At 46.5% G+C, this 24,664-nt stretch overlaps 1 protein-coding gene across 1 annotated transcript; it reads right to left on the bottom strand.

Annotated features, from left to right (window-relative positions):
• Positions 1-6,055: 6,055 nt before the first annotated feature.
• On the bottom strand, positions 6,056-12,572 carry cdk9 (cyclin-dependent kinase 9 (CDC2-related kinase)). Its single transcript, XM_080510640.1, has 8 exons — positions 12,508-12,572; positions 12,255-12,368; positions 11,231-11,312; positions 10,810-10,900; positions 10,482-10,648; positions 8,361-8,532; positions 6,751-6,899; positions 6,056-6,667 (listed from the first exon to the last, which is right to left on the bottom strand). The coding sequence occupies exons 1-8, from the start codon at positions 12,543-12,545 to the stop codon at positions 6,302-6,304; spliced, it is 1,179 nt and encodes a 392-aa protein (XP_080366766.1). The 5' UTR covers positions 12,546-12,572; the 3' UTR covers positions 6,056-6,301.
• Between the last annotated feature and the right edge of the window lie 12,092 nt (positions 12,573-24,664).

The raw sequence follows: 24,664 nt of genomic DNA, 5'->3' as shown, positions 1-24,664 counted from the left end.
CCATCCATCCTCCATAATGGATGTGGTGTTCGGGGGTCACGTGGCGTTGGTGCCGATCTCACAGTCGGTCCCAGAGCAAAAATACAAGGACACAAACAAGCACACGTGCATCGTACAGGTGATTTAGGCTCATGACATTGCCTGTAGGTTTACCAATTAAACTCCCACATGGAGGGACACACACATTTACTTAAAACAAGTGATTATTGTTCATGTACGGTAATAGCTTTTATTTTCAAACTAAAAATGTAAAAATCATGTAAAAAAAAAAAAAAACATGGGCTGTGCCATATCACCTTCTTTTGGTCGGCTGCTATCTCACAACATACGCTTGCATTTCTTTGTGTTTTGCCCCTTTGCTAGTAATCTTACATTATATTTAATAAATGATGATATTGAGATGTGTGTTGGTGCTTGTACGGTTCCCCCTCTTCTAGCAAAGTATTATACCTATATAACAAATACAATTCAGTGCTTTTTATGTCCCATGAGTTGTACTTTTTAAGAAAAAAACATGCATTACATTACCTAATAAAAGAGCGGCGAATGTATTTTACAGAGACCCAGTCAGAAAAGTGTCCAATGTTACACTTTTAGTTTAGACGTTATGAAATTCTTAAGGGTTTGTTCAACAACAACAAAAAACAATAAAAGTCAGAGACAAATCACACAACGATGTTCTGCAGAGACCTGGTCCCAAACGTAAAGCAGCAGGTCATAAAGTCTTACAGTACTCAAGTGTACCACCAGGTGGTGTGCTGAGTTCATTCTGTCTGAGGAAAAGCTGCATGAAAATTCACCATTTTCTTATTTCACTATTTCCTTAATTAATAATCCTTAATTTCCCCTCTATACCGCCCAACAGCCTCGGTATTGTCTGCTTTAAATGTGTCCCAATCAAAGAGGCACGACAGCAGAAATATAGGATTAAATTAAATTGATAAAATTGATGATGACGAGGCAACGTCCGATCACACTCGTCATTCACCGTCAATAAACACAGCGGTCAAATGTTTTCACAGGCACAGAAGAATAGCGGCGTTTTCTAACATTCCACACGTGATAATTCAGTTCGCGAGTCGCCGAGCCTGATGCATGACAATACTCTGTGATTAAAAGTTCATCCTCCAGACTTCCCACTCAGCGAAGTCACTGATAACAATGATTCAAGTCTCCAAACTGCTGGTTCTGTTGTTCTCTGGCGAGGCGGTCGTCAGTTTACCGAGTCTTTCCGTTCACGTGGCTGCTCTGGAATGTTCCCATAAGAAAGCAACCCTCCGCCACGATCCTGGTAAAACCCCTCACAGTTGATACCTGAACACTTTGGGTGCTTCTGAATCGTCCCTCCTATCTTCTTTCTGGCGTTAGGAAACATTCCTAAAGGAGTTAAGGAAAGGCAGTGAAGTTGTTTTGACAGTCCCACTGCACTTCCACGAGGTGAGGACTACCAGTTTCCCAAAATGGACGACAAAAAAGCACATTTCTAACCCAATATCACAAGGTTTGAAAGGAAATAGCAGGAAAAGAGGCTGCCTGCTGATTAAATGACCAGTCAAACTGAGAACGGGCTGCACTAAAAGGTTTACTGTGTTCGTTTCACAACATCTGCATAACATTCCTAGTTATATAGATTAAATTTATCTAAATTTAGATTATTTAACGTTGTTCAAGGCTTTGGTAACTTGACATGATGTGGGTTGAGTCATCATGAGTCTCCCTGCAAACCCAGACCATCACATCCCTTTAAATGTTGTCGCTGCAAGGAATTGTGGGCCAGCGTGCAATGAAATCTAGAATCGATTGACATATTTCCAACAAAGAACTGGAAATATGTCAATCAATTCTAGATTTCATATTTCATATTTCATACTCTGACTCAGACTTCCACGTCTTGTCTGTGTCGTTGGACTGCGTGACCTGCATTAGAAAAAAAACGGTCTTTCTTTAAATGACCTCCAGATAAACACTGACAAAACTGAAACTCTGATCATTGCTCCTGATAAGAAGATTCCCCGAATCAAAACCGGTTCTTTCAGGATGTAGCCCCCAGGCTATGGAGCGACTCGCGCTCAATTCCACAAGTTCTTGTAAAATGCATTCGAAGACGTTTTCATTTAAGACATTTGTTGTTTTTTTTACTTTAGGCTAAATTCTTTCTGTATTTTATGAAATTCCTACATTCTGTTTAATTGCACCCATTTTATGTACAGCGCTTTGTCATTTTTTTAATCTCTGAAAAGCGCTTTAATAAATAAACTTTATTTACGTACGTACTAAGGACAAGGAAGATGAAGCGTGGCGCCACCCTTGTGGGGTAAACAGCCTCTCATGCAGTGATGTAGTGACTGACGTGGATCTCACTGGGATGCTGGTCCAAAAGCAAGGTTCTTCACAGGGACCAGATCTGTTAATGGGGAGGAGGAGGAGGAGCAGGAGGAGCAGGAGGAGGAGGAGGAGGAGCAGGAGGAGGAGGAGGAGGAGGAGGAGCAGGAGGAGGAAGAGGAGGAGGAAGAGGAGCAGGAGGAGGAAGAGGAGCAGGAGGAGGAGGAGGAAGAGGAGGAGGAGGAGGAGGAAGAGGAGGAGGAAGAGGAGGAGGAAGAGGAGGAGGAGGAGGAGGAGGGGAGAAGAAGGACAAGGAGTGGGAAGAAGAGAAGGAGGAGGAGGAGGAAGAAGAGGAGGAGGAGGAAGAGCAGGAGGAGGAAGAGGAGCAGGAGGAAGAGGAGGTGGAGGAGGAGGAGGAAGAGGAGGAGGAGGAGGAGGGGGAGAAGGAGGACAAGGAGTGGGAATAAGAGAAGGAGGAGGAGGAGGAAGAAGAGGAGGAGGAGGAGGAGAAGGAGGACAAGGAGTGGGAAGAAGAGAAGGAGCAGGAGGAGGAAGAGGAGCTGGAGGAGAAGGAGGAGGAGGAGGTGATGTTAGATGTTAGACGACCTGAGGGAAGTCTGTGGGGAGCTCATGGTAGAAGGTGTGAGGGGAGGGGCTGGTTGAGGAGGGAGGGGGAGGAGCAGATGGGCTTCAGTGTTTGTGTGAGTGTGTGTGTGTGTGTGTGTGTGTGTGTGTGTGTGTGTGTGTGTGTGTGTGTGTGTGTGTGTGTGTGTGTGTGTGTGTGTGTGTGTGTGTGTGCGCTCCAGATTTACGGTTAATCAATCATGGTGCCGCCTTAATGACGCCCTGCTGCTTCCCTAATGTCTGCTGGCAGCGGCGTCCTGCCACTGGCACTGAGCTCATGCAGGCACACATATGGTCGCCTCCAGTGAGTGACAGGACCCCGTTCGTGCATGCTGCCCTGCACGCCGCGTGCCATCAGCCTCATGCAGCCGCCGCTGGCTGGCGGGGAAATGGCTTTTGGCACGAGGCCTCGCCTGATTGGCTCAGCTGATAAACGCACTTCCACAAGAAAGCTGCATTCTGGAGGAGAGCGGTTTGGGCTCTCTGCTCTCGGCGCAAATAATTGTGGGTTCAAATGCAGATCAGGCCTTTTTTCTCTGTTTGCATGTTCTCCCTGTGCAAGTGCAGGTTTCCTGCGAGGGTTACCCCACGTTGTGATGTCATGATTTTAGTGAAGACCTCAAACACAGGAGGGTTTCACCAAAACTAATCCTCAGTTTTCTAAGGCTCCATGAAACTTTCTTCACTTTCTTCACTGGGGTCCGTTTACACCACACCAGTGTGCAGATCTACTGTATCCACTGTTTTTATTAACGGCTCCCAAGGTGGAAAGATTCTTTCATGCTCGCTATTCCCACCATTTTTTGTTTTATTTTGTCAATTTGCATTTTGTTTTTTGTTTTCATTTTCATTTTAAAAATTACTTTTATCTTTTGGCCAAAAAAAAGGCTTTATAAAAGGCACAATAACTAAAATGGGGGGGAGTTCGACTACAATTTCTAAAGAAAAAGTAAAAGACAAAAAAGCAAAATTGCTGAGAAAAGAGATTAAAAAAGGGTTCAAATGGCTTAAACGTCCTCCCTGTAAATACTGTTGATTATGTTTTAGTTCATCTAAACCTTTCTGTGCTTATATTAGTCACTGTTAGGTTTTCTACATATTATTATTCTGTATTATTTGACATTCGACTTTCTATTTATTCTGTGTGGAGCAATGCTTGAGAGAATTTCCTCCTGAATTAATAACATATTCTATTCTATTCTTTTCTGTTGTAAAATTGTCTGAAAAATGGAAAACAATGTACAAAAACAGCTGAAAATGCAATGAAATATTTACCACCCTAAACCGTAATTGAAACTTCATGAATACAACATAAAATACTGTTTTTGTTTCACAACGACTGAAAGTTTAGAAGGCGTGTCAGACTTGGTCAACATGTTTTGTGCCTCCAGGTAAATCTAACTTGTTGGAAAACTCACAAAACTGGATTTTCGTTCATACAGGTTGTAAAGCCCTGCGATATTCCAACACCAGGAGAGAGAAGTGCTTTATTATCAGCTCATTTTAACCAATTCCAGCCTTTGTTTTTGAAACAGATCCACTGTTTTCATGATTATGAAATAAAGTTGATGTCAACAATGATGTGTACTGTTTCAGTTCTGAAGAGTGTATTTATTTCTAAATTCCAGGTCTCATGTTGTTGTTGTACCATCTTCTATCACCATACTTAGTGGGTTCACGTGAAAGGGACTTCTTTTGTCCAATTGAAGGCCTGATGTGAGACACCAGTGAGACATCACTGGAAAACTCCTGCAGAACTTCTTTGTGAAACTGAACCTTAGAGAGAGAGAGAGAGAGAGAGAGAGAGAGAGAGAGAGAGAGAGCTAGAGAGAAAGCTAGAGTGAAACAGACACAGAGCTAGAGCCAGAGAGAGACAGACAGAGCTAGAGCCAGAGAGAGAGAGAGAGAGCTAGAGAGAGAGCTATAGTTAGAGAGCCAGAGAGAGAACTAGAGAGAGCTGGAGCTAGACAGAGCTAGAGAGAGAGCTAGAGTGAAACAGACACAGAGAGTTAGAGCCAGAGAGAGACAGACAAAGAGCTAGAGCCAGAGAGAGATAGAGCTAGAGAGAACTAGAGAGAGCTAGAGCTAGACAGAGCTAGAGAGAGAGAGAGAGAGAGACAGAGAGAGAAAGTTAGCTAGAGAGAGAGAGAGAGAGAGAGCTAGAGAGAGACAGAGAGAAAGTTAGCTAGAGAGAGAGAGAGATAAAGCTAGCTAGAGAGAGAGAGAGAGACAGAGAGAGAGAGCTAGAGAGAGACAGAGAGAGAGAAAGTTAGCTAGAGAGAGAGAGAGAGAGAGAGAGAGCTAAAGAGAGAGAGAGCAGGGCAGTAATCCATCATGTGTGTTGGACACACTCACAGACTGCTGTCACACGGAGCCTGAGGTTCTCCTCTGACATGGTAAATACATGCATATTAATCAGGCTCTTCTTCTTTTCTATCTGCATGTAGTTAGTGTGTGTTGTGTGTGTGTGTGTGTGTGTGTGTGTGTGTGTGTGTGTGTGTGTGTGTGTGTGTGTCACACTGCCTTTCAGGAAGTCATATTAGAACTTTTTCACAAAGCAAACAGCTCCACAGAAATGGTGTGAAAACATTTGACTGGATTCTTCTTTCTGGAATAAATGGAATCACACTGATACCAGAGTGAATGTCAGAGAAGACATTTCACATTAAAGTGGAGCTCGTTTTCTTTACGTTATAATATGTATGTTGACATGACGTGTCACGGACCACGTGGTGACTTTCTCCCTTGTAGAATGCCTTTGTTTGAAATAAATATGAGAAACTCAAAAGTAGAAAATGTAGTTTGTAAGAAAAAGCAGCCATCATAGTGAAGACCAGGGAATCACTGAGATGTTTTAGTGGCATAAATAAGAGATCAGAGAATAATGAATAAGAAAGGAGCCTTTAGGGATAAAATAAAAAAAACATCTGAGCTGTTTCACTCAACAGAAGCTTCTCACAACAATAAGATGTGAATGTAGCTCGTCAGTGTACAAGTTCCACAGGTGTTCCTAATGTTGTGGCCAACGAGGATGTCTGTGCCTGTGGCGCCCCCTGCTGGTGTCAGAAAGCAAACGCAACCAGAGTTTAAGAAAAAATACGGCTTTTAATTCAGATGTGTAGAGAGAAATGAGTGGAGAGTTTAAATAAAAAGACTCACGCTGTCTGATAAATAAAGACTTTGAGGACAGAGCTGGTTGAATACTGACGAGTAAACAAAAGCGAGCCACTTGGTGACGATCAACGGTTGTGAGGAGGGCTTGAACTCCTCCGCCGAGTCTGTGAGTGACGGGGGGGCGGGGGTCCCGGTGTGGTCGCCCCTCCACCCTCGGGGGAGGGGCTGCACGCTCCGCCCCCTAGAAGACGCGGTCGAACTCTGTCTGGCTGGTGGTGGCCGGGTTCCTGTTCTGGTTGGGCTGCTGCTGCGGCATGTGGCCCCGCCGCCGGGGCGGCGCCAGGTACTCGAACATGGAGGTGTTGTGGGTGGAGAGCATGTTCTTGAGGTCGGAGGGCATGGGGTCGGACCAGAAGAAGTCGTGGTTGAGCGCGTCGTCGCTGTCGGTGCGCTGCGTGGGGTCCAGCACCAGCAGCTTGTCGATGAGGTCCAGGGCGTACGGGTCCTTGACGTAGGCCTTCAGCCGGTCCTTCACCTTCCTCTTCTGGCCTTTGGGGAGCTCCATCTTCTGGTACAGCTCGTACTTCTTGTCCACGCTGGGCCACACCTGGAGACCACAGAGGCTTTTAGTGGGACACTCGGGGGAGGGGAGGGGGGGGCAGAAACACTCTGGGACAAACAGGAAGTCACCTCTGCAGTGATGGAGCCGCACAGCTGGCTGATGAGCGTGAGCTGGTGCTGCTCCGTGTTGCCCTGCATGATGGGACTCCTGGTCCACATCTCGGCCATGATGCAGCCCGCCCCCCACAGGTCGATGGGGGGGCCGTAGTCCCGCTCGCCTGCCACGATCAAGACCAGAGTCAGCAAGATGATCAGACACAGACACAGTCTGCAAACTAAGTCACAGTCGTGACTTTTATTTTTTAAATATGTTTGAGTTTAGTTCCTCTAAACCAGTGGTGTCAAACATGCGGCCCGGGGGCCAGAAGCGGCCTGCCAGAGGATCTAATCCGGCCGCCATGGGATTTAAAAAAAAAAATGTTTTTAAGTATAAATATGAAAACTGACAGACGCTGATCTAAAAACACTAGATTGTCAAAAATGACATTCAAAACCGCCCTTGGTCAGAATTTATTAATGCGCCTGTGGAGGTCACACAACACCTTTCACAATAAAGGTGTCCAATTTATGTGAAGTGATACTTTAGACACGTAAACTCAAAAACAATGCCCAGATGATGACAAATTGTTTTAATCCTGAATAAAAATATGATATCCAGATACAGATATTGTGGGGGTTTATTTTCAAATATAATAATATCTGATTAACTTTAATATGTATATTTCAGAATAGACTGGCACATTCTTGCAAAAGGATCAAAAGAAGGAAAGACTTTGACATTTGTCCATATCTGCAGTTTAACATGTGATGTTTGACCTGTTGGCCCTCCAGAGGTCAGATCAGGTTGATGTGGCCCCTCAACTGAAATCAGTTTGACACCCCTGCTCTAAACCTTTATGACAGAACAAGAAGCAGACTTTTTTTTTCCTCTTCCTACCAAATCAAATGTAATTGAAGTCGCAAAAAACACATTTACACTTTAAAACGAGGCAAACGCAGCTCTTAAAAGTTTCATATACAGTAGAAGCTGTGAGGAGGGGAAGAGCGACACGTCTCTGTGCACCAACACATATTTAACTGTTAACACACTGATGAGTTTGACGTCACGCGTTTCCCTTCACAGCAGAGAAGATAAGGCCCAAACTGACCAGGAGGCTTCAACCTGGTCCCACCAAGCCAGGAGCTTATAGAGGACTTATACTACTTTTATTTTGACATTTCATTGAATTTTTGCACCAGAATGTTTCATTAAAATTGACTTTGTTGAGATTGTAATTGTTTTCAGTACTAACGGTTTGTCGTGGTGAAATTGTCTATATTTTTACAAGATCAAAGAAACACTTTGACGTGTACATTTAAAGGATATTACAACAATATTTTACCAGTCTGGTCACTCAGGATGAAACTGGACTGTATGTGGTCCCTGAAGTACATTAAATATTATTTAATACTCATCTTATATGCATGTACAGTAAGATATTGAACGAACCAAACACCAAATATGTTAGGATTATTTAAAAGCACACAACTGAACCAATACAAAGATGTAAACAAAATAATCCTTAGACATTATAAAGTACATCAGGGACCACATTACAGTCCAGTTTCATCCCGAGTGGAGCAGACTGGTAAGACACCGGTGTTTCCTGTGGCTGTGCAGCGGCGCGGTGGTTTCTCACCCAGCAGCAGCTCGGGCGGTCGGTACCACAGCGTCACCACCCGGTTGGTGTAGCGGTTCCCCTGGCTGTTCTTGGCCAGGCTGAACGCTCGCGCCAGGCCGAAGTCGGCCAGCTTCAGGACGCCGTCCCTGGTGATCAGCACGTTGGCTGCCTTCATGTCTCTGTGGAGGATCTGCAACCAAAACACATTTGCGGTGGGTCAGTCGACTCAGAAAGCAGCTTTCGTGATCCAGATCACAAAGTTCAACAGAACAATAATAACCACCAACTGTGTTTTGAGTTATTTCACACTTTGTTAACGGGGTAATTCCATGTTCTTTCATCAGTTTTGATGCCTTGACTGAGATTCTACAACGCACAGTGGGGAGAACAAGTATTTGATACACTGCTGATTTTGGAAGTTTTCCCACTGACAAAGCATGTCGAGGTGTAATTGGTATCAAAGGTTCTCTTCAACTGTGAGGGACAGAATGTAAAACCAAAATGCAGAAAATCACAGTGGGTGATTTTTAAATAATTAATTTCCATTGTATTGCATGACATAAGTATTTGATACGTCAGACAAACAACTCAATATTTGGTAGAGAAACCTTTGTTTGCAGTTCCAGAGATCAGACGTATTCAGTAGTTCTTCACCAGGTCTGCACACTGCAGGAGGGATTCTGGCCACTCCTCCATACAGATGTTCTCCAGAGCATTCAGGTTTCAGGGCTGGCGCTGGGCAACACGGACTTTCAGCTCTCTCCAAAGATTTTCTATTGGATTCAGGTCTGGAGACTGGCCAGGCCACTCCAGGACCTTGAGATGCTTCCTACAGAGCCACTCCAGGACCTTGAGATGCTTCCTACAGAGCCACTCCTCAGTGGCGCTGGCTGAGTGTTTCGGGTCGTCGTCCTGCTGGAAGACCAGCCACGACCCATCTTCAGTGCTCTTACTGAGGGAAGGAGGTTGTTGGCCCAGATCTCACCATACATGGCCTCATCCCTCTTCCCCTCCATACGGGGCAGTCGTCCCTCCCCTTTGCAGAAAAGCATCCCCAAACAATGATGCTTCCACCTCCATGCTTCACAGTTGGGATGGTGTTGTTGGGGTTGTACTCATCCTTCTTCCTCCAAACACGGCGAGTGGAGTTCAGACCAAACAGCTCCACTTCAGTCTCCTCACACCACATGACCTTCTCCCAGTCCTCCACTGGATCATCCACATGGTCATTGGTAAACTTCAGACAGGCCTTGACATGCTGGCCTGAGCAGGGGGAGCTTAGTGCAGTGCAGGATGTTACTCCATGACGGCAGTGTGTTACTGGTGGTTTTCTTTGAGACGGTGGTCCAGCTCTCTCCAGGTCATTGACCAGGACCTGCCAGGTGGTTCTGGGCTCATCCCTCACTGTCCTCATGGTCATTGCTGCCCCACGAGGAGAGATCTTGCACGCTGCTCCAGACCGAGGGAGATCGACCGTCGTATTGAACTTCTTCCATTTCCTGATCATTCTCACCAAGCTGCTGGTCTCTTGTCCTGGAGCCCAGCCTTGTGCAGGTCTACAGTCTTCTCCCTGATGTCCTTGCACAGCTCTCTGGTCTCGGCCATTGTGGAGAGGTTGTGTGTGGACAGGTGTCTTTTATACAGGTAATGAGTGGAGAACAGGAGGGCTTCTTAAAGAAGAGCTAACAGGTCTGGGAGCCTCAATTCTTACTGGTTGATAGGCCATCATACTTACATAATACTTATGTCATGCAATACAATGGAAATTAATTATTTAAAAATCGTCCACTGTGATTTTCTGCATTCTTGTTTTACATTCTGTCCCTCACAGTTGAAGAGTAACTTTGATACAAATTAGACCTCGACATGCCTTGTAAGTGGGAAAACTTCAAAAATCAGCAGTGTATCCAACACTTGTTCTCCCCACTGTAACTCGTCAAGAAAATAAAGAAAAACATCAAATGAAAGGGCGTGTCCAAAAGTTAGGCTGGTATTGTATAGAAACTCTGAGAAAAGTGTTGTTTGTTTACATTAAAAAATGGCTGAGCGTTACACTGTGAAGACAAAGAGTCTGACTGCAGGGAGCCTGTGAGTCCGTACTGAGGGGGAAACAAGAACCAGGGCCGTGTGTGTGCTCACCTTGTTTCTGTGGATGTAGTAGAGTCCGTTGAGCAGCATCTGCATGACCTTCTTGATCTCTGCCAGTGTGAACTTCACGTTGGCGTTACTCAGCAGGCCGGCCAGGTCGTGTTCGCAGAAGTCAAACACCAGGTAGATGCTTCCTTTGTACCTGTTGAACTGAGTGGCTGCAAACACAAACGCAGGGGGGAGGATGAACAACCAATACTGTGTGTGTGTGTGTGTGTGTGTGTGTGTGTGTGTGTGTGTGTGTGTGTGTGTGTGTGTGTGTGTGTGTGTGTGTGTGTGTGTGTGTGTGTGTGTGTGTGTGTGTGTGTGTGTGACTGACCTTTGGTTCTGCAGATCTCAATCAGATTGACCACGTTCTCGTGTTTGAGCAGCTGAAGGATTTTGATCTCTCTCAGAGCCGTGATGGGAAACTAAACACAGTAAACGGTGCAACACATGAGAACAAAACGACAAAACGTTTAAAAAGAAAAGGAGTCTGGATTAAAAAGAACCACGAGCTCGATATGAACGTGTTTTGTGGCTTCAGATTACATTCATTGTGGGTAGAAATGGCTCTTCAGGTCATAAAGGCCGGCGTTCTCCTACATCTATTTGCCATTTCGTTCTAATGTCAAGGACGTCTGTAGGTACATGTAATGTCATCTCACACTACACGAGTGTGAACATCAAATCAAATGAAAGAGCCACAAACCGGCTGAAAATGTGAAGTGGTGTGTCGAACGAAGAAGGTGGTCTCTTACCCCTTCCTTCTCGTTCTCCATCAACACTTTCTTGAGCGCGACCTTCTTCCCCGACTGCCGGTGCTTTGCTTTGAACACCTCCCTGTGGAGGACAGAGCGGGCTCAACACACGGGCAGGCCAGGGAAAGCTCCGGCTGACCTTTGATTCACATCTCGGGTCATTTCACGACGTAAACATCAGTTTAGATCCACAGTGTTGATCACAGTCACAGGGCTGCGACACAACGGGTCAGCGTGCAATCATGTTGAGTTATGCAATAATAATGGGATTTACAGACACTTAACTAGATGATGGAATTACTTGTGCGTTCAGCTTTGTTTCTTCACACTAAAAAGTGCTGTATTGTTCTTGATCTAATGTGAGAGGGCTTTGTTTATCTAATCCAATCACACACTAATGTTATTACATATGACAATCAACACACTGCAGGATTTCACTTGGGGATATGCTAGTAGAGGTAAATGTTGTTGTTGTTTTCCCCCCTTACAAAGCAGTGTGAAGTAAATAGCAGTAAGGAAGACGTATACATAACTGCATTAACCCTTTGTAGAACATTCAATGAAATAGCACATGATAGATTGTTGCCCTCGGTTGTGAATTGTTCTAATATGCCATTGGTAAGCGAGTAAATACATACTACTGAGCAAAATCACATGTGTGCTATGATTTAGAGACTTTAAATTGAAAAAAAAAAAAGACAGGCTGGATATTATTTTGCAAGTGGGAAGTGTAATTTGCCAAAAAATTAAAAAATAAAGGCATTGGGCCCTAGTATTATGTGTCCCATGCATTGCTCAGGCAGATTTCCAGTTAAAATAATAAAGTCCAGCTTTAATCATTATCTGATCAGAAAAATGAGATTGAGGAAACTCGTGGTAAAAGAAACCATCCTTTGTTGACTCGACGGTGAGAAAGTTGTGTGTATCTTAGCAGTTAGCATCCAGCTAATCACACCAACCCCGCTTCCACCCCCCGTATAAACTCTCACGGTGCTTCACCCCACAATAAAGAGCTTGTCCTCACCCAAACGTGCCCTGTCCGATCTTGGCCATCTTCTCGTACTTGGAGAACTCGTCGCAGAAGGGAAACTCCACTCCGTCGTAGTATTTGGACATGATGGCGGCCTCTCGGTCGGGCCTACAAGAGGAGGCATTATACAGATAAACGTGCTTCAAACATCCAGGGTTTGGACACAACATGGCCAGATGTTACTCAACACGACCACTGATGGTTTTTACTTTAAGTACGAGTGATTAAAAATGTGTTATTTTCTTACTTTTCAGCCGTCGCGTTGCTTGTTTTCTCGCGCTGCATCTTGCTGCTCTGTTCCGGTTCTGTGACGTCACTGTGCTGCCTTCACTGAACACTCGTTTATTTGATGTATTGAACATTTCTTTCATTGGCCGCATTGAGGTTGATAAAAATACATATACATCCTCACACTTATATGTACTTATTTGATAGTAATGCATGTTACTCAGTTGAACCTGTGTAGAGGTTACAAAACAAATATAATACTAATATCGAATATATGGATGAACGGAAAACTGTGATTCTGTGAACGCAACAGCAGCAGATGGAGGAAACAACAGCGCCAGGAAACAACAGCGCCACGAGGCGGACCGGAGGATCATAACACTGAAGGGCAGGTGAGTGGTAGTTAGGAGAAACCCGACTCAGTTTGGATGATTGATCATTAGTTTTTATTTATGAACCAAAAAAAAAAACCGCAGTTTAATCTGAAAATGAAAAAGCATTTCTGTTCATACATTTCAAAAGGATTTTTGTCGTCACCCAGTGGTGTTATAGGAGTATTACAATAGAATCCGTGTTTATTAAACACTTACGTAACTCTTCCTGCAGTTTGCCTTTACACTCTTTACACTTCAAATTTACTACACTGGCACCTTGGCCTGGATCTCTACAGTCTAACAATACTCAGTAACCTCGGGTTCTATTTTTGTACAACACATTTAAGTAACAAGGCCGTTCAAAGTGTTTATATGAAGCAATGACAAATGCAGAATAATAACAGAGATGACAAAGAAGGTAAATAGATGCAAAAAAAACACATGATAAAAGTGAATAAACTGAATTAAAAGATTGTAATTATAACTGAAATGCAAAAGTGTACTAAAAGGACTAAAACACTAAAAGTGCAAATACATGCATGCTATGTCATGGTGCTGCAGAGCATCGTGGACGTCGTACGTCCTTCAAATAGTGATGAGTAGGCCGGTAGAACTCAATAGTTAAAATAGTTAAAGTGGCTGTCAAAATGATGTGGTCGCTGTCCGTGGTGCTGAACTGTTTTCTATTTGTCTTGTTTTATTATTCGGGGCCATGAAGCCTCGTGTTTTTGTTGTTCTCTTGGTTTGTTATACTTCATGTACCTTTGATGGACTTCAAAATGACAGAGTCGCTCTCCGTGGTGCTGAAGCTTTAAGCCCCGCTGTTGTGGGCATGTGTATGTTGTAAAATAATGTTATGATGAGCTTTATTATTTGGGTTTAAAGGACCTGGTCATGAGCCCCGCCTCCGGCCCGGCTTGTGATTTAACATGTTTCTGTATGTTTATATATGTGTTATATGTTTATACACTTAAATATAGATTATCTATTTTCTCTGAATCTATTTTCACATATATCATTTATTTATATTATCATCACAGGCTGTATATATATGTATATGTATGTGTGTGTGTGTGTGTGTGTGTGTGTGTGTGTGTGTGTGTGTGTGTGTGTGTGCGTGCGCGTGTGCGTGTGCGTGTGCGTGTGCGTGTAGGGCACATGTGACCCCAGCAGCAGGATCGTTGTCTCAATGGGAGCTCTTTATTTTCCAGGCTGGCAGCGTCTCAGCAGCTTAGCGGCTGTAATCAGCTTTAGTTTGAGAATAGCAGCAGTAAGAAGTGGAGCAGTCTGAGACCACAGACACTCCTTCAGTCTGGAGGCTCCCTCAGGTGCGACTGTCCACATCTCACAGCTGCAGGTGAGTCTCACAGCCTTCGTTTGATCGCTTTTTGGGGTTTCTTTTAACGATACACACTCATTTCTGATGTGAATCTGTTGAGGTGTTCAGCAGGGATCTATTCCTGCCTGTTGTTGTTGCTTCATCGTGTCACCGTGACGTCACTGCACATGGCAGCAGGCACATGTAACACAATCACAATGTTGATTAAATTTTTTAAACATGTTTAAAACCTGTAAGTACACACAACTTTCACTCCTGTACTCTTTTACTCTTCACTCTCTACAGTGAGAAAACTCCTCATCATTTATTTCAGCCTCTGTACAAAATCTAAGCAGAATCAACCAGTTTGATGTTCAGTTTAAATAAGATCAGAGCTCTCTGAGGCCACGTGACGCATGTTTTAACAAATGTCTGCACAAGCCTCTCTGGGAACTGAGGACATAGACACACTGCTGGACCTTTGGCCTCATGTGGATAAAACTACCACTGAGTGTCTGTGTGGGGCACTTCATGAGACTGTGTGTTGATGAGACTGTGTGTTGTTCATAAGACTGTGTGTTGTTCATGAGACTGTGTGTTGATGAGACTGTGTGTTGATGAGACTGTGTGTTGTTCATAAGACTGTGTGTTGTTCATGAGACTGTGTGTTGATGAGACTGTGTGTTGATGAGACTGTGTGTGTTGATGAGAGTGTGTTGATGAGAGTGTGTTGATGAAACTGTGTGTGTGTTGCTGAGAGTGTGTTGATGAGACTGTGTGTTTCTGAGTGTGTTGATGAGAGTGTGTTGATGAAACTGTGTGTGTGTTGATGAGACTGTGTGTTGATGAGACTGTGTGTTGTTGAGAGTGTGTTGCTGAGAGTGTGTTGATGAGAGTGTGTTGATGAGACTGTGTGTTGCTGAGAGTGTGTTGATGAGACTGTGTGTGTTGATGAGACTGTGTGTGTTGATGAGAGTGTGTTGATAAGACTGTGTGTGTTGTTGATGAGAGTGTGTTGATAAGACTGTGTGTGTTGTTGATGAGAGTGTGTTGATGAGACTGTGTGTGTTGTTGATGAGAGTTTGTTGATGAGTGTGTTGATGAGAGTGTATTGATGAGACTGTGTGTTGATAAGACTGTGTTGATGAGAGTGTGTTGATGAAACTGTGTGTGTGTTGATGAGACTGTGTGTTGATGAGACTGTGTTGATGAGAGTGTGTTGATGAAACTGTGTGTGTGTTGCTGAGAGTGTGTTGATGAGACTGTGTGTTGCTGAGAGTGTGTTGATGAGAGTGTTGATGAAACTGTGTGTGTGTTGATGAGACTGTGTGTGTTGCTGAGAGTGTGTTGATGAGTGTGTTGATGAGAGTGTGTTGATGAGACTGTGTGTGTTGTTGCAGTTGATGACCGTCTCCTCTGCGTGTGAGGATGAGTAAGAGGGGGAGGAGGAGGAGCAGCAAGAGGAGGAAGAGCTCCAGCAGCAGCAAACGTGAGTAGGAGCTTTGGACGCAGGCGAAGGTGATGTGAGGTTAATCTGCCGCTTAGCTGAGTCACATTTTCCCACACCCGCACAGGTGAGGGCCTCCGCGCTCCCGCACCCCGCGGCGGTGACGCCCTTTGGTCACGCCTCAGACGTCATATTGAAACGTGAACGTCAAGCGTCAGCGTGTGAACAAACAGTGTCGTTTTCATGTTGGGCCACCAGCTGGCGCCGTTGTTTTGTTTTTATAATGACGCCACAGGTATGGACTGGGAGTCACAAGACCTTCCTCCTGTTTCCATGGAGACGGAGACAGAGCGTTTTCAAAATGGTGCATTTTCAGTCGCTGTGGGCACCGTGGTCAGATAATCAGACCCTCGAAACGCAAAGAAAGTTTTCCATTTTCGTTTAAAGAGAGGTCTTGTAAAGGGGGACGTAAATATTTCACCTTTTTTCTTCATCGCTTTCATGCAGCTGCGAATTTAGAAAGTCACCCGTTTTGAAATTCACAACCTGGAAAGATTACAAATTCTTACGTAATCTCCGACATGAATTAGGACGCATATGATATAAGGACTGTAGAAATGAAGAAACATGGAAATCCAAATGACACCTTCTACTACAATAATGAAAGCTGTCAATTGTAAAAAGGTCAGTTTATGACAAGTCACAGAAATGTCTGTAATGAAGATTATTATAATTAAAAGCTAAATAAATGAAAGTAACTTTAACTTACTGAATAAATACAACAGATTTTACTTTAACAATATTTAAGCAACAATTAATTCAAATGTGGTTATGTGATCTTTTCCTTGATTCTCCATCTTGTTGCTATGGTACCGTATCCATACGTGTAATGAAGACTTTTTTTTTCCACTTTCAGAGAGCGTCTCTCCGTACATTTTCCAAAAGCTGAACAAGAATAACGTGAGCTACAAAGACGACATTGTTGAGAAAGGTGAAACCGACTGTCTCCGTAAGGAAAATGTTCTGTCGGGCTCTGAAGACGAGGAGAAGTACGACAATGCTCCGCCAAAGGAGAAAAGGTTCAAACAGGATTATCCCGATAACTTGCGTCCAAATCAAAAGACGGTTCACGCCGGAACCACCGAGGACGAGGAGAAAGGAGTGAAGATCGTAACGTCGGTGTCCCTCAACGGCGGCAACGACTCTTCTCCAAAGGTCATGTTTCAGCAGTGTCACGGACCCTTCGGTGAAAACCCTCTCGACTCCTCGACGCCCGTCACAAACGTCCTGAAGATCAACTGCAGCGGATCCAACGTCCGGCTGGAGATCCGAGAGACTCTCCAGCTCAGTGCGTCGGGCATCAAGACTACGTTCGTCCTGACGAACGACAGCAGCGCGGAGATGATCTTCAAGAGCGAGTGTGAGAGGACGTGGACGCCGAACAATGAGTCGCCTGCGCAGCAGACACACAACGTGACGTCGCACAGCTTCAAGCCCTCGCCGAGCCCCCCACTGATGTTCAACATCAGAACTGCAGAGGAGGGAAAGACCCTCTTTACTGATCAGTTATGGGACATTCCTCCTCCACAGGAGTTCTCAGACCTTAAATACACCACGTTGGATGAGCTGTCCCAAGACCTGGCCTCCTGCAGGATCCGCCCTTGGGGTCAGGACGCTCTGCCGGTCGACTTGGAAGCGTTTTCAGTCCCGACAGAGACGCGAGCGGATCAGGCTCCTTCCTTCGACCAGTTATCAGAGTCAGATAACTATGAGCCTTCGTTCATGAGGCCGTCTTTCTCCACCAACAGATCCAGCTTCACCCAAGACTTCATCAGCTGCCAGAAGAGAAGGTCCTGGATCAGAAATAACAGCATCGCCACCGTCCAATGCAGGAGGTGTTCGGTACCCAGGAAAAGACGGCAGACGTTTCCCGGAGCGAGTGACGGTTCGGGAATGATCCAGGAAGATTTCCTGATGCCGTATGCAGAGTCTTTCTCCTCTCTGTTCATGTGCTCGCTGCCTTATCAGACGGAGAGGTTGGGCAGGATTAACCAGGCCGACGACAGGCTGTCAGCGTTTGGAGCAGGAAACTTCACGTCTTCACAAACCAAGAGGGACAGCCACACTGGAAAACAGTCGTTACTGAGCCCGTTTTACATGACCAGCTCTGAAGAGAATCCTGATGAGGCGTTTGCCAGCTACGAGGTTTGTGGAAGGCGCAGCAGCAGCAAACAGTTCCGAGACTTCACACAGAGCATCAGGAAGGACACAGGAAGTCCTGACATGGAGGACTATGAGTACAGAGTCATACCCAGTGACTTGGCGGACAGTGGCTTCGACCAGGAGTTGGGGGAAGTGGAATATCTGAGCCCAGAGGCTCTGAGTCAGAGAAGCCTGGCGATACAGATCACCCCTCCCTCCTGCAGCGGCTCCGAGGAACACATGCTGCAGAGTCACAACGTTTTGTTCTTCCACAACAACACCGACCAACACATGAACCCCGGGACCCCCGAGAACAGGAAGTCCTCCGTCACCACGATAACCGCTGGTAACCGGGAGCAGATTTCCCTGCACCGGGGTTCAACGTTGTCCCCGTCACACCGCAGAGCTTCTGTGGAAGACCCCGTCATGCCCCCTCTGCAGGACCTACACATAGCAAACACAGATACAGCGTCAGCAGAAACTGAGCAGCGAGGACTTTCAGGGGAACCAGACAGAGCTGCAGAAGATCCAGACAGAGCTTCAGAAGATCCAGACAGAGCTTCAGAAGATCCAGATAGAGCTTCAGAAGATCCAGACAGAGCTGCAGAAGACTCAGATAAAGCTGCAGCAACTAACAGCTCCACAGAAACGATGGTCTGTGTGAGGGAGGCTCGAGCCGACAAACACATCACATTCAGATGTAAGTTACAGCAACAAAATGAACATGGTGGAATTTATTTCAGGTTGTTCGAACTCAAACTCCATGATTTTTTTCCAGCTTCCACAGAGAGCAAAGAGCACCTGAGGCCCGTGGGTCACAAAGAGGCCGACAGCAGCTCAGACCACTGGGCCAAGAGGAGGAAACTCTTCAAGGACAGCAAACAGTGGAGCTCTGCAGGAGGGAGCTCCATGACCAGCGACATCACAGAGGAGTCAGGTAGGTGTGGTCAGAGAAAGCTCCTCCATCAGACCTGCCACTAACTCTGTAGGGCCCTTCAGAGTAGTCTGACACATCGATGTTTTCGCAGTCGAGTCCTGAAAGCTATGTCATCAGCTCATCCAACAGATAGACACAAAGTGAAAAGTCTTTGCATTATTTAGCTCAGGTTACTTTCATGCCTCATCATCTGACTGGTACCAGTAATATCGTCTCCGCTGGATCAGAAAAGAGATCACTGGTGAACAGTGAACACATGAATCACTGCATTCTTGTTCCAAGTCCCAAGAGCCAGTTTCTGCTGCAGAGTCTCAATACGTGACGTGTCTCCCTGCTTTCTCGCACTGTGTGAGCAGTGCACCGCTCCCCTATGTTGGACTTTATGGGTGGTGGAACCATGTAGCCTTCCCACGTTGCTCGCTGGGCTACCCAGTCACCAGGTGCTCACTGGCAAACACCACCCCGGGCCTGGCTCCAAGGGCCGGTCCCACAGACCCCCCCGTCCAGGCTGGCTACACCATTGGATGGCAAAGCTGTGAAGATCACTAGGCCACCCAAGCCCTTCTGTTATGGCAAGGCCACAGAATAGGAAAGAGGACCCGAGAGTGTGTGTCAACTATCAGGGTATTACTCTTGTCAGCCTCCCTGGGAAAGTCTATGTGGGGTACTGGAAAGGAGACTTTAACCGAGAGTTGAACCTCAGATCCTGGAGGAACAAGGCAGTTTCCTTCCTGGTGGTGGAACAACGGACCAGTTCTTCTCTCACACACAGATTGAGGGGACTTGGGAATTCGCCAATCCAGTCTACATGTGTTTTGTTGACCTACAACCATGTAGAAGGGCCGGAGGATGATGTCTCTGCTCTTTGCAGACGATGTTGTCCTTTTGGCAGCGTTGCACGAGGGCCTCCAGTGCTCTTTGGAACGGTTTGCTGCTAAATGTGAAACGTTTGGAATGTGGATCAGCACCGCCAAACCTGAGTCCATGGTTGTCTCACGGGGAAGGATGGCATGTCCTCTGTAGGTAGGGTTGGTGGACTTTCCCCAGGGGGAGGAGTTCTAGTGTTCTGGCTCTTATTCATTAGCAGTGTTACCACAGTTATGTTTGAAAAACAAATCCGATTACGGATTACTAGTTACTCTTTTAAAAGGTAACTTAGTTACTTCACCGATTCCTTGTTTTTAAAAGTTACTACCATTAGAGCGAGTTGGCCTGTGATTGGCTGAGAGTGTAGAAGGGGGCGGGTCAGGTGATTGCAGCACTGGGTGTGTGCGTGTGTCCTTTGGAGGAGAAAGTAGGAGCGGCTGGTTCTGTCTAATAATAAAGCGGCTTTGCAGACAAGAAACTCGTCTTACTGGACGCTACAATCGTAACACAGTGAATTGGATAAGTAACTTTAATCTGTTTACTGGTTTGGAAACAGTAATGCCTGAGATTACTCGTTACTGTAAAAAGTGGTCACACGAGTAACATGCAGTGGTGTGCAGTCAGGGGCAGCGGCCAAAAATGAGTTTTCTTTTTTGTGATTCTGAAATCTGTGTCTGGAATCAATAAGTGACTTTAGCAATTTTATCTAGAATTGGTTGTATTTTGTGGAGCTCCAATCTCCTACGTCCCCTAAACACATCACAGCTCCTTTCCTCTGCTGGGACTAGCAGTAACTTCATTGCTAACCTCTGATGGAAGCTGGATGCTGCTATTGGCTTAAAATGTTGAGTGACAGGATCATCAGCCAATCAGATTCTGATGTGTTATTGACAGACCTCCTCAGGGCCAGCAGAGTTTCTAGTGCTGGTCTTGGTGTCGTCATTGAAATGAGCTTGACTGATTGGCTCATGGGCAGGTGGTGATGCTCTGGAGTGATGGAGGCTAATTTAACAGCAACATCCATGATATGATAGCCGACCTGCTTCAGGACCTTTTTCAATTGTGAGTAGAAGAAGAAAAAGACCGACACCAGAAATGGAGGCGCTAAATTTTACATTTTACAGCAGGATGGGATTTAATCTAAAAGTGGTGGTGATGCTAGTTTGTTTTTTTGTTTTTTTAACTTTCTCTAGATTAGATTGGCACTGCTTTAACATTTGGTGCAGGTTTTTTTTTTTTTTATTGTCAAGTTTCCCATACAATCCTGCACACAGACAGACAGGCACGCATACATGACAGTAGTGCACAAGACCCCCCCCCCCCCCCCCCCCCCTGTGCAAACCTGCTGAAAACACTGTAAAATGATGTGATGGCGAAGCTGCACAGTGGTGTCTTGATGTGTTGTGGTTGTTGATCAGCTGTCATGTTGGTGTGGATTAAGTACTGATGCATAGTAGTGGCCTCACATTGGATTGGGATTGTGTTTGTACTGCAGGACTGCTGGCCTGCCGGCCCTGACCGAACCACCACCACACGCTGCTGCTAACACGTTACTGATTCCTGCTTTCCTTCTCTCTCCAGTGTCTGAGGAGACTCGCTCTCTGGATGTCACAGTTATAGATGAAGGAGACCGAGGATTTTACACAGACACATTTCACTCCTCCGCCTGGATCTACCAAGGAGACGACGTGGTGCCAGAGGCCATCCGTCCCAGCATCAGCACCAGAACTCGCTCTGTCTCCAGTAAGCTGCTCGTCTTTTTAGATTCCTTACACCCACACTGAAACACATTGGTGTCCTGATGTGAATCAAACTCCCCCCTCCCTCTCTCTCTCTCTCTCTCTCTCTCTCTCTCTCTCTCGCTCTCTCTCTCTCTCAGTTCGGGATCGAACCGTGAAGATCAACAAGGGTGCAGGAGAGTACCCATGGGGCTTCCGGATCCAGTTTTCGAAACCCATCGTGGTCACAGAGGTTGACACAAGTAAGTGAACTCCCAGTTGAAATCAGTGACCTCTGACCCCGGTCCTGGACAGTCCTCACTGTCCGGGTCGAAGGACAAACTCAATCAGGTCAACTGGATGCGGTCAAATGTGCTGAAAGTCTTTTGTTGTTGTGTTGACTTCTATTGTTTGTGTTGTTGTTCTTGTTGTGTTCAGACGGAGCCGCCGAGGAGGCGGGGCTGCTGGTGGGAGACTACGTCTTGGCAGTGAACGGAATCGATGTGACCAGCATTCCTCACTCCGAGGCCGCCGATTTAGCCCGACAAGGTATGAACACTGTTCCACCTGCTCGCCGGCCTGCAGAGCTGCGGTCTGATTCCCCTCGGTCACCATGTGTGTGTGTGTGTGTGTGTGTTCCTGTGTTGTCACTCCCGATGCTGCAGGTCCAGACATCCTGACTCTGACCATAGGCTCGGACATCGCCCGGGGCCCCAACACGCCTCGCCCAGCGTGCCGGGGTTACCTCCACAAGCGCACGCAGAGCGGCTTCATCAAGGGCTGGAGGAAGAGGTGGTTCGTCCTCAGACACGACCGCTGCCTCTACTACTACAGACACAAGCGGGTGAGCAGGAGGGAGGGGGGATGTGGGGGGGCGGGCGAGCCATTGCGGCGGCGCGAACGTGGCTTTATGACTCCACGTGTCGGTCGCAGGACGAGGGCAAGCGGCGCGCTCTGTCGGTGGTGAAGCTGGAGGGGGCCGAGGTGGGGCCCGACTCGTCTCTGGGGAAGCCCTTCGTCTTCAGGTGTCGTCCTCAGTCCGGACAACGAGTGTTTTTCTTCTGCGCCTCCTGCAACCAGGAAATGAAACGGTAAACAATTATAAAGAGCCGTATAGATCGACTTCCACCCCAAAGTTCCAGCTCTCTTGCACTTGTTCATGTTGTTAGATTCAGTGTGTGCCCGTCGTACAGACGCTGATGTAGCTCTGTGTTCCAGGTGGCTGGAAGCGATGCAGAAATCCATCCATCCCATCACCCAGGTAACGAACCCCCCCCCCCCCCACCCCCCACCCCCGGTGGTAAACGTCCCAGGTGTGCACGCCGCAGCCGCTCACGCCGGGTTTCCTCCGCCGTTTCAGAACCACGTGTGGGTGGACGTCACCAGACACAACTCCAACCTCCCCCCCCTGGCGGTGAAGAGCCCCGACTGCCTGGGCCTGCTTCACAAGATGGACAAGGGCAGAGACATGTGGCTGCAGCACTACTGCATCCTGAAGGACGGCTGCCTCTACATGTACAGCGGCATCCGGGCCACCCACGCACACGGTACACACCGTCGGAAGCAACACGTCGGATATTTTCATTTCTATTTCTCATGCTAAATGTGATGGCAGTGACACATTTCCAATGGCAAGGGGGGGGGGGGGGAGGCGCTCTATTCATGTCTGCTGTGTTTTCAGGTGGGATCTACCTTCAGGGTTACCTGGTGAGAGAGCAGCCCTACGGATCCAAGAAATCCACCATTGAGCTGAAGTCTCCGTCCGATGAGTTCAAGACGTTCCACCTCTGTGCTGAAAACCCCACTGAGAACCAGCGGTGAGCCACTCAGGCTGCTGCTTTCAGCTGTTTTCTCATCTCATCTTAGTGTTACAGACTGGAAATAGACTGGATTCTGATAAGTTCACCTCACGCAGTCGATAGATCTGAAGCCTGCAGCTGTGCAGCCACATGTGGCTCTACAGCCCCTCTGTAGTGACTCTATAATGGCTCTACAGCCCCACTGTAGTGACTCTATAATGGCTCTACGGCTCCTCTGTAGTGTATAATGGCTATACAGCCTCTCTGTAGTGTATAATGGCTATACAGCCCCTCTGTAGTGTATAGTGGCTATACAGCCACTACTGACTCTATAATGGCTCTACAGCCCCTCTGTAGTGGCTCTATAATGGCTATACAGCCCCACTGTAGTGACTCTATAATGGCTCGACAGCCCCACTGTAGTGACTCTATAATGGCTCTACAGCCCCTCTGTAGTGTATAGTGGCTATACAGCCACTACTGACTCTATAATGGCTCGACAGCTCCTCTGTAGTGACTCTATAATGGCTCTACAGCCCCTCTGTAGTGACTCTATAATGGCTCTACAGCCCCACTGTAGTGACTCTATAATGGCTCTACAGCTCCTCTGTGGTGTATAATGGCTATACAGCCTCTCTGTAGTGTATAATGGCTATACAGCCCCTCTGTAGTGTATAGTGGCTATACAGCCACTACTGACTCTATAATGGCTCTACAGCCCCTCTGTAGTGGCTCTATAATGGCTCTACAGCCCCTCTGTGGTGACTCTATAATGGCTATACAGCCCCTCTGTAGTGACTCAATAATGGCTCTACAGCTCCTCTGTCGTGACTCTACAAAGCGCTGTAGCCCTACAGATCCTCTGTAGAGGCTCTAAAGCCTTTATGTAGTAGCTCTACAGCTCCGCCGTAGTGGCTCTACAGCTGCTCTGTAGTGGTGAGGCAGTGGCTCTACAGCCTCTCAGTAGTTTCTCTACAGCTATCTTGTAATGGCTCTCCAGCTGCTCTGTATTGGCAAACAGCTTCTCTGAGGCTCCACAGCGCCGGCTAATGCAAACAACTCATCTGTAGTGGCTCTACAGCTGCTCTGCATTGGCAAACAGCTTCTCTCTAGTGACTTTACAGCTGCTCTGAAGTCTGGCTGGAGTAATGTGACGCTTCATGCTGGTGTGTGTGTGTGTGTCCAGATGGATCTCAGCCATCAAAGCATCCATATCAAAGTGGCTGCCTCTGCACCAGGCCCTGCAGGACTACATGAACCTCCCGCCAGAAGAGACCAGGATGTGAGACTCTGCACTGGAGAGGAACGCTGAGTGTCTGTGGACGTCCGTGTCTCCATCTGGAACTACTAATTCAGTCCTCTGGGACAAAATAATAGTTTGTACGTTGTTTGATTTTATCCGCTACTTTCCATGATGTCATCCAGGAAGGTGGAAGTTGATATTTTCATGCAACCAGCTAGTGTGAACCGTATATATTTTTTGCTGTAAATTGCTTGAAGGTTTCTGTGTTTCC

The sequence above is a fragment of the Blennius ocellaris genome, assembly GCF_963422515.1.
Source record: "Blennius ocellaris genome assembly, chromosome: 15".
In the NCBI taxonomy this organism is placed as follows: domain Eukaryota; kingdom Metazoa; phylum Chordata; class Actinopteri; order Blenniiformes; family Blenniidae; genus Blennius; species Blennius ocellaris.
This window is presented reverse-complemented; position numbering and strand designations above follow the sequence as displayed.